Here is a 10,567-nt window from a genome sequence, read left to right on the forward strand (position 1 = left end):
TGAAAAATGGGGATAAAGATTTTACTTCACTTTGGATGAGCCCACTAGATTATAGTACAAAAAAGGAGAAAAAAAACCCCAAGTTACTTGCTTAAGTGAATGGTAATTCTTTTGCAGATGATGTGAAACTTTGAGCGATCAAGTGTATATTTTCTCTTAAATTTCAAGGTATTCTGTGGATTAAGATCTAAAAGATGTATCCCAAATCTGATTGCTGTGATAAAAAAAATTTATAATTGTATGTAGGAGCATACTACTATCACCTTACTGATGTAGGAATCAAACGACTATGCACAATTCCACTAGCTTCGAATTAGTTAACATTTATCTCTGAGTTGAATAATTGAAAAAAATGGTAGGAACTAGGGAAAATTTTTGCTGAGAAATATATTTCTTAATTTTTTCATTGAAACATTGAGATTTTTTCCTTTATAGTATCAGATCTAATTATTTGAGGTTAAGGTCAAAATATGTAATATTGTTGGAAAGGATATTTGGATTGTTACAAATCTACAAGTACAATGGACTATATGGTTCCTGCGTCTTATCCTTCATAAGCATGCTTCAATTTTATTTGATTGAAATTTAAATATAAGGTTTTTCAATTTTTACAGTCTTTTATAGGAAAAGTAAATTAAAAACTATACTAGAGCCATATTTATAGATAAATGTATCAAGAAAGAACTTGGTGTGAGGAGTAAAATAAGGAGGAATTTACAGAAATAAAAGCTGGATGTGATCATGGAAAGAAACCTCTGATAACAATTTTAATAATGAATCTTTAAAACTCCTATTGTCAAAGTAAGGAAGGATCCATTTGAGAGAACCAACCATTGAATCAGTAGTAATTTACCACAAAAAGAAAACAAACAACCCATTTAAGATACTCGCCATTTCAAGCATCAGATGTTTGATTAGAACACACCAGTCATGAATGACAAATAAAATTTTGGCATGGCTGTCTAATGGCATCAGTATGCAAATCAACATTAAAATGCATTACGAATTTGATGAATATCCATTTTGTTTCTTCGTCATTTCTAAGGACGTGTTTTAATGTCTTTGTTATGATCTTTATCCTGCAGTCCTATTTTAGAGGCTTCATACCTCTTGGCAGAAATGGTTCAGCATGGGTTGCGTTGTATTGCATTTTGTAAAACACGCAAACTTTGTGAACTTGTTCTCTGCTACACGTATGTCTAGAACCTCATCTTTTAATTATTTACGAGTTGAATCATTCTTGAATTTGCTGGGCATAATAACTCTTTATATCTTTGATGTAATAAGGCGTGAAATTCTTCATAAATCAGCACCTCATCTAGCCGATAAAGTATATGCTTACCGCGGTGGCTATATTGCTGAGGTCAGTTTCTTCTTCTTGTTTTTTCTTCAAGTATTTTAAGATGTTCAACATATGCAAAGGTGTTTAATCATGGTTTTATCCTTTTCACTTGCTAATAATTATTGTACCACACATGGTGCATGTGTACACAGAAATATGCATAAATGAAAAGCATTACCTTCTCTGATTTTCTTTTCTCATTGCCCATGAATGTCGACCCACAAAATCATTAACAGGTATTCTAGGTGAGCTATATATCAGTGATTGCTGGGAATCTCCTGGTCATCTTTAACAAAAGTTGTGCTTATTCTCTACATACTAAACTGATATCTATCATATTCCTCAATTTGTTGATGTTACTATAGTGTTGATTCAGATTGACAATATCATTCCAGATCTCAATATGTGCTTCAAGATTCATTTTCCTTGTCGTGTATCAAACTACCTACAGCTATAATTGAGTACTTCATAATGGTTTCCATTGTGCAATTTGTAGTAGTATCCCCAGTTCTCTTTATCCCCTTACTTTTGGTGGGTTCACTGCATTTGGAGTTGATTTCATATGTTAGTGTCATAAGTTCATCATAATATCTCATTTCATCTACACATTCATTGATAGCCTTTGTAGCAATGATATCTCGAGGAAGGGCTTTAATGATTCAATTCACTTGGACCATCATCCATGAGCATTCTGTGTTTACTTTGAAACTTTAAGATGGTTAGCAGTTATTATGTTAATGCTTATTGCATAATTTCAGAATCATTTTAAGTATAACCCCTTAAGTAGTGCTCTCTGTGATGTATGTATTGGTACTAGAAACTTTTTAGAGGTTTGGCATGATTTATGAGCTCAAGAAGTTAAGAAGCACTTAACTAAATGTTCCACAATGGTACTTTTTCTTATGTTCGCATAAGCCCTTTGAATTTGCCTGTTAAGCCGTAATTTTGGGCAAAATCTGTAACTTAGAGGTCTTGTAGGCTAACAGATATCCCAAAGGGTTTGGGTATGCTTGTTAACATTAAAATGGTAGAGCATTTTGTTACGCAGCTCTGTGGTTATAAACATTTAAGAGCACTCGTACATATAGTAGGAAAAAGAAGGGAAAGGAAAGGTGGGGAAGGGTTTTTTTCTCCCTTTTTCCCTCCTGGGGCAGGGGATGCTGTGCTCGGCACTTCTGAATTATAAAGCACTTTGATGACGACAAGCAAGGATTTTATTTTTGGCCTGATGCTAATTTTTTTGGATCATTTGCTGTTTTCACTTTGAGGGTTATGACATCTTCCCCCTTTCATCACATAATACATTGTCATTCTCGTCTTTGATCATTAATTTTTCTTGAAACTGAAAAATGTTGATTGTTCTATAACTATCTCCAGTTTGATATAGGCTTTGTGGACCCTGTAGGCGGCAAAAATTAATGGCTATGTACATACTTCTAATTTTAGTTTGATTGATGTGGAAGGCACTTTAAACAAGACATTTTTTTCTAGTCATCAGGGGAAAGTTTTGAGCAATAACTTCAGGAAATAAATAGTAAGGCAGAACTCAGAGCTATTCTAATTGTATAATTAGTCTTTGTCTTCAATTGTGATGGACCTTTTGAGGTGTAAGTTTAGATACCCATTCATATATGAGAACATCTTAGCTCACTGGGAAAATTATATCTGGATCTACCTATTGGAACCTCTGATCATAATTGCTGGATAGGAAACTTTGATTGTATTCATATTTATTAGTTTATGCATATATGCTATATATATATATATACACAGAGAGAGAGAGATATGGATGGATGTCAATTGCAGACATGATTTGATTGGTCAATAGGTTTAATGACTGAAAACAGGACAGATTTTAATGGCCCTAGTCTTTCAAACTAATCAAGTCCATTTGGAAATTACAATTTTAGAAAATAATTTGTTTTATCCCCAAAAAAACCATAATTCCGTGAGATGCTTTATCTCTGTGCCAAGTCATTTTTTAAGCCATCACCTTTTGTTTTTGTCAAAGCTGAAGTTTCATATATGGGTTAGAAATAGTGGCATTTTCTCAAAAATGTCGCTGTCTGTGCAAGGGTGGGGATAACTTTGAATGTGGGAATCTGGTTTATCAGCTGTTACCAGAAGAAGCTCCTGTAGCATCTTCCAGTGTTAAAATTTACTATCTGATGGGAACAGGACAGGAGAAGAATTGAGAGTGATTTCTTCAATGGCCGTATATGTGGTATTGCCGCCACAAATGCCCTTGAGTTAGGCATTGATGTAGGTCACATAGACGCCACACTCCATCTTGGGTTCCCAGGTAGCATAGCAAGGTACAGCACTAGGGCATTTCTGTTATGTCATTTTCATAACTTGCTTTGTTTTAATTGTTGCTCATTTCTGTTGGTATTCAGTCTGTGGCAACAAGCTGGAAGGTCGGGAAGAAGAGAAAAGACATCACTTGCTATATATGTCGCGTTTGAGGGGCCTTTAGATCAGTACTTCATGAAGTTTCCTCATAAACTTTTCAGGGGTCCAATTGAGTGTTGCCATGTTGATCCTAATAATGAACAGGTTTCTTTTATTTATATCATTGACTGTGATTCATTGTTTTATTTTATTTCATGACAATTTAATTGTAAAAGGATGGAGCTTTAGTTTTTGTTAGTTTAGAGAGTAAATGGTTGCATCCTTGAATTGCTCATCAATGTAGGTGCTGCAGCAGCACTTGTTATGTGCTGCTCTTGAACACCCATTGAGTTTACTTCACGATGAGAAGTATTTTGGCCCTGGCTTAGAGAGTGCTATCATGGGACTTAAAAGTAAAGGCTGCCTGACCACTGATCTGTCACGTGATGCTGCTGCCAGAATATGGACCTATATTGGGCATGAGGTAATTGTCAGGCTGAAGGCTTCTAGCTAGAGGTGCACTATGTGAACACATTTTTAGTAAAACACAACTTAGGCAGACTAGAGGTGTAGATTCAGTTTTTCAGTTGTATTTACATTTTGGAATTCAATGTCGCTCTCAATTCCTTCCCTCTAACTCAATCTGCGTTTCTCAGTTCTCTGCTCAATATCATGACAGTAATTCGTGCGTGTTATGAGCAGGATTCTTGTCTCTGTTCTTATAGGACCCTAGGAGTTAGGTTATATATGAACCAAGCCAGATTGATGTATGGCTAAAGTCTTGATGTTTCTTGATATTCTACCTGTTATGTTGTGTGATCAGCCTTATTGATTCTCTGCAGATGCTTTTTACATCTTGCTTACAACTTGACTGCCCAGCTTCCTAAATATGCAATGTACACAACAAAATAAGTGGATTAATTCAACTTTGTGGTGGGATTAGCTAGTGTACTCGGTTTCTCCAATACTCATCTGGTACTTATTTTCCTTTTCAGAAATCTCCATCAAGGGCTGTTAATGTTAGATCCATAGAAACCGTGCGATACAAAGTAATTGAAAAGACAAAGAATGAAGTCCTTGAAGAAATTGAAGAAAGCAAAGCTTTCTTTCAGGTACCAACAATGTGATAATTATGATAATTGTTTCTCATTCATGATATGAAGTGGGGAACTTGGTATTTTACATTAGGAGATACATTATCTTTTGTGGCCAACAGCTGAATTGATCAGAGCAGTATCCTGTATATTTTATGCTCTTGCATTGGCAACATACTAATTCCTTATAAAAGGAGATACTGTATATTTTGTGGCCACACCTTTGAATCAAGCTTCTGGGTTGTGTAGGTTTGATATATAATAATTTAATGTAGCACTATTTGAACTTCTAATTTGACTTTGCATAAATAGTTGTTAAGATGTTTGGCATCATGTTATGCTCGTGTTCTGTGACTTTCTATCTCTGTTTTGTGCCCATCGAAAATGCTTTGAGGAGGCCATCCATTCTTTTTCGGGCAGTTAATTTGTGGACTCTGATGTCTCTACTGATGGCAGGTTTATGAAGGTGCTGTCTATATGAATCAAGGGAAAACCTATCTTGTGAAGCATTTGGATTTATCAAGTAAAATTGCTTGGTGCCAACAAGCTGATGTTAATTATTATACAAAAACTCGTGATTACACAGATATTCACGTAATTGGCGGTGACATTGTATGTAACATTTCAAAGCTTATCCTTGTCTCTCTTTGTTCTCCTTCTGTTCTTTCTTTTTTCATTTTTGGCACTCTAGTTGTAATAGTTTTGAACTTCTTGTTTTGTTCTAGACAATCTTAATTATAGGTTATGTGTGAAAGAACTTTCTAGACAAGGAGAGCAGCACCAAAAGCACTCTTTTTAGCATGTTTCAGAAGTGGTTATCTTTCCTACCTTAGTGTTAAAAACACTTATTGAAGAAATTAGATATGGTTTTGAAGTTGGCATTCTTCATTATGTTACGGAAGTGCTCACATTTCTAGATATATTAGAGATCTGCATGAGCTTCGTGGGGTTCTCATTCTTTCATTTCCTTTTCCCAACTCTTGACCTGTTACTTAAATTATGCTGGGATTTTATAAAGGTGAAGATGGAAAGAAAGAAATACCAAATAAATAAGTGCCACCAGTTCCCTTACAACCAACACCATTCCTTCCCATTTGTGGGAAAGCCAACATTCATATCTGCAGTATATTACAGTTAAGCCTGAATGAAATTTATCATGTTGTTTCCTCCAATTTAGGAACCAACATTCGTATTATTTCATAGAATATATTTCACTATTGCATTTCCATTGTGCAATCCGAACATTATCTGTTGTTGAAAGAGTATCCTAACCTATTGCATGTCTGTCATAATTATAGGCTTATCCAGCTAGGATTACTAACGACCAATTTCAAAGAACAAGTGCACAAACGCATATTTGCAAAGTAACAACTACTTGGTTTGGCTTCCGTCGCATATGGAGAAGAAGCAACCAGGTTTTTGATACTGTGGAACTGTCCCTCCCTGACTACTCGTATGAATCACAGGTAAATGATGGAAAGGTTCATTTTTGGCTGGATGTGTATTAAATATTCATTTTTCAGATTATTTTGTGATGCTAATTCTGAATCATGTTATGAGTCTCCATTCTTATATTTTCTTATGTTATATATTTTTTTCCTACATTACTGGTTGTTAGGCTGTTTGGATTCGAGTTCCACAATCAGTAAAGACAGCTGTTGAGACTTCCCAATACTGCTTTCATGGGGGCTTACATGCTGCTGGACATGCTCTTCTCAATGTAGTTCCTCTGTGAGTTCACACCATGTGACTAATGATAATGTTTCTTTTCCCTCTTATAGAGTATGTTACTTGAATATGGTAATTTACGATATTTGCTGGTCTCACCATTATCACAATTGCCTGAGTTTAACTTCCTCATGGTTACATCTGTTTACAGATTTATTATCTGCAACCAATCTGATCTAGCATCAGAGTGTGCGAATCCTCACGATAGTCGCTATGTTCCGGAAAGAATTCTGCTTTACGACCCTCATCCTGGAGGAACAGGCATTTCAAAGAAGGTAAACTGTGATAGATCAATTATTATAATTATTATTATTATTGTTGTTGTTGTTGTTGTTATTATCATCTTGTACTGATTTACTTTTTTTTCTTTCTCAAGTTTCGTAACTAGTTGAATTGTGTCTGTTTCTCTTAATTTGGAAGAGGGAACATTAATGCCTGACGAAAAACTATCTGGACCTTATGAATGTAATATCTGGATGAACAGGTTTAGCTAATCATTGTACATCTAGGGAGTCATATTAAAACTGAACTAAAAGGAGTCACAGAGCGATATCATGAATTTGTTCAATTCTATTAATTGAAAACAAATATCTCAAGAAGCAATACATGTGTATTCTAACGTCAACTTCTTTGCAAGCTATAACCTTTAAAAGTATATGAATGAGCAATCTCTATAGTTGATTAAATTGGAATCAGGTTGAAATGAAGAAATGAAGATCAGTTCAGCTATTGTAATGGCATTTAAGAGGCATTGACTTAAAATGCTCATTGTTGCACCAAGTAATTTCTTTATATCTCCAGTCAGTTTAATAACATTTGACCAATTATAGATTAAGTATGCAACTTCAACCAATAACCTCTCCTTGTTTCTATTCTGCTTTCATTCTGATACGTTTCAAATTTGGAAGATGGATGCATATAAAGCAATGGTAATGTGATTCACTAGAAACTTAAATGCTTAAGGTTGTTGTGAGTCATGCAATACATCTTGTCACGTTTCCATAGATCACATGCTGCCCTCACTAAGAACTATATAAAATTTCTTTCAGGTTCAACCTCTTTTTATGGAGCTGCTAACTGCTGCTTTGGAACTGCTTTCGTCATGCCACTGTTCAGGAGATGCTGGTTGCCCAAACTGTGTACAAGTCAGTATAAATTCTAATGATTTATTCTTTTCATTTTTAGTTAGACTTGAATATATGCCTTTTGCCATCTTCCAGAGGCTTGCTTGTAGCGAGTATAATGAGGTTCTACACAAAGATGCGGCCTTAATGATCATTAAGGTTTGTCTCAAAACATGTGGTAGGAAGTTAAAGAGTGATTATCCAGCTGCTACTTAACTGCTACTATTTTGCACAGGGCGTTATAGATGCAGAGCAAACCAACTTAAAAAAGGATGTCAAGTCACCCACACGTTGAGTCCTGCCATTTTCGGGTTTATTTTACCAACTAGGAAAATTTTGCTTGTAATTAGCGCACCCCATCATCTTGCAATGACAAGGCATGACCTTCTTCTACCTGATTCTCAAGTATGATTAATAGTTAATATTTCTGAGATGATTTTATGATCAATTCTTTGTAGATTAATATTTGTTAACTAAAAATGGGAATTCTAAGACCAGGTATAGTTCTGTTTGACGTTCATTTCTTTAACTGTAGTGTAATTATTTTATTGCTGTCTTCCATTTCTTTTTCCAGTGACAGCATCAAAATTATTATTATATAGTCCTCATTTCTCAATTCGAAGCTTCATAACTTGGAAGCGTCATATCTGGTTTGTTTTTTGCGAGAAAATAGCCCCAACGCTCTAGACGATGATGCTTTGTTGGATCAGCAATGCCCAGCTGCCTTAGGGGAAAAATAGGAACACTATGAACAGCAAAAGATGGCGTATTGAATCTTTGAGAGGTGGTGGTTTGCAAATATTTGTACTCTATTATCTTCAATTTATAGGTGTTTGTGTTGATTCTTGGCCAGGGTAAACAATCATTCTGTCCTTAGATGAGGTGAATAAGAAGGCTATTGCAGGGCAGCATTTCCTACTCAAACAAAATATTTAAGATAGTTATAATATCTATTCACATTGTACTTCATTTTTATAAATTTTCCTAGGCAAAGATCTTGAATGATTTGAGCTACATGAATTTTGTTCTCGTTGCGATGCTACCAAGTTACAATACAAACTCCCAAGTTCCACTTGTGACAATCAAAACTAGAGTGTGTTGATTTGAATCTTTTATTGTAAATCGATATGCTTCTTGTATTGCATTACAAATCGATGTTGTATTTTATGTATATGTACAATGTGTAAAATTTTTTATTTAAATGTATAGATAATGCGAATTTTGATATATATATATATATATATATATGAACCATATTTCAAAATACATTATTACTTTGGAATAGAAAACTTGAATAAAAAAATTGCAATTAATGGTATTCTGTGGAGTATTGGGCTAGGGGTGTGCATTTTGACGAACCAAATCGATTTTCGATTAACTAAAAATTTGGTTCAACGGTTTTAAAAACCAAAAATTGAGGTTCGATTTGGTTTTTTAGTTAAAAAATCAAAAAATCATTTTTTTTAAATAATATATATAAATAATTTTGATATTTTTCAATTCTATCCAAAAATATATGTACCAAAATATTAAAATTTAAAAAATAAAATGTATCATGAAAAGAATATTTATGAATACAATTCAAATTTCAAATCAAAAGAAAAGAACAAAACAATCTATTCATTTAATTTAAATTCAAATTTAATAGTACAAGTCACAAGTGTACACTACAATATCAATATCCGAATATGTAATGTATTTATTCTACATTATATATTTTTTAATATGTATAATAATATATAATATTTTATAATAATAATATATAAGAACAATATATTTTATATAGTAATAATTTATAAAATATAAATAATAAAAAAAATTCAACTTTCGGTTCGATTCGGTCGCCGAACGGTAACCAAACAAATTGAACTGAAAAATTGAAATTTAAAAAGAAAAAACTGAAAATCAAACTGAATTTATTCCTTATTTGGTATGATTGAAAGAGGAATAAATCTCAATTTATTGTTCTCTTTTTGTTTTATATTAGAAAATAAAAAAGTTAATATTATACTAAAATAATTTAAGAATTGAAAATTTTCAAAATCTTATTAATAAAAACATTTATCAAACAAGAACAAAAATATTTTTTGTTAATAAAGATATTGATCAAAATGAGTAATGTTCATTTATTTTAAAATATTCAGTTTTAATAAGAAAAAAATATTATCAATGGCCGGCGATATAGTAGTTATTTCAATGATTTTGTTATTTTTTTTCAAAAATTATGATAGGATAACACATTGAAAGATGTTGGTTGTGAACAAATTTTTATTCATCAATTTGAATCTTTTTTTAAAAATATTGCATCCGATTGAATTCTTAAATTCAGAAGAATTCTAATTCTAATTTTTAAAAAAATTAAGAATAGATATTGCCTTCTGAATTCTTTAATAAAAAAATCGCTCCAACCTTCTCTCGCTCGATCATCCCGAAGAAGAATTCTTTCGGGATGATCGAGCGAGAGAAGGTTGGAGCGATTTTCAGTGGAAGCCATAACTTTCTTTGAGCACCTTCGCTTCTTTGTTCAACCAACTTACGAGGGCCTGACGCACTCCAAAATATTGGCCTCCGAGTCATTGGAACTATACTGTCTTATTTCATAATCCGTTGGGTGGTTGGGCAGAACTTGTTCAGTTCACACACATGGGGAGCAATGGAGTCAAGGTGCTGTGAAACCGAACTTTACTCGCTTCGCCCTTACCTACTAGTGCTGGAGCCTATCCTGCTGATGTCACCACTGGTTCAGGTATTTTCACCAGTACTTGAGTCAGCACCTAGCTATGATTTTAAGAGCCAAACGAGAATGAACACCACAACAAAGAGTCAAGACCGCACCCCCTAATGGAATGTTTAACCCATCCATTTCGGATTCAGAGGGAAAACCACGA

General features: G+C 33.8%; 1 protein-coding gene across 7 annotated transcripts in view; it reads left to right on the forward strand.

Moving 5' to 3' along the window:
• Window positions 1-8,790, forward strand: part of LOC105158042 (uncharacterized ATP-dependent helicase YprA) — a 25,048-nt gene extending 16,258 nt beyond the window's left edge. The window contains exons 15-28 of one of the 7 annotated variants that reach the window (XR_002286856.1): window positions 1,086-1,193; window positions 1,288-1,363; window positions 3,521-3,657; window positions 3,739-3,898; window positions 4,038-4,217; window positions 4,729-4,845; window positions 5,284-5,439; window positions 6,126-6,293; window positions 6,446-6,558; window positions 6,707-6,830; window positions 7,605-7,700; window positions 7,776-7,838; window positions 7,915-8,177; window positions 8,353-8,788. Coding sequence is in view for 3 of the 7 variants with exons in the window: in XM_020693034.1 (XP_020548693.1) it covers window positions 1,086-1,193; window positions 1,288-1,363; window positions 3,521-3,657; window positions 3,739-3,898; window positions 4,038-4,217; window positions 4,729-4,845; window positions 5,284-5,439; window positions 6,126-6,293; window positions 6,446-6,558; window positions 6,707-6,830; window positions 7,605-7,700; window positions 7,776-7,838; window positions 7,915-7,974 (1,558 nt within the window). In the remaining 4 variants the exon portion in view is untranslated. Of the gene's footprint in view, window positions 1-1,085; window positions 1,194-1,287; window positions 1,364-3,520; window positions 3,658-3,738; window positions 3,899-4,037; window positions 4,218-4,728; window positions 4,846-5,283; window positions 5,440-6,125; window positions 6,294-6,445; window positions 6,559-6,706; window positions 6,831-7,604; window positions 7,701-7,775; window positions 7,839-7,914 lie in introns of all 7 variants that reach the window. The other 6 variants (XR_002286857.1, XR_002286858.1, XR_002286859.1 and 3 more) reach the window with 6 other exon arrangements.

Source organism: Sesamum indicum, linkage group LG3 (assembly GCF_000512975.1).
Source record: "Sesamum indicum cultivar Zhongzhi No. 13 linkage group LG3, S_indicum_v1.0, whole genome shotgun sequence".
NCBI lineage: Eukaryota > Viridiplantae > Streptophyta > Magnoliopsida > Lamiales > Pedaliaceae > Sesamum > Sesamum indicum.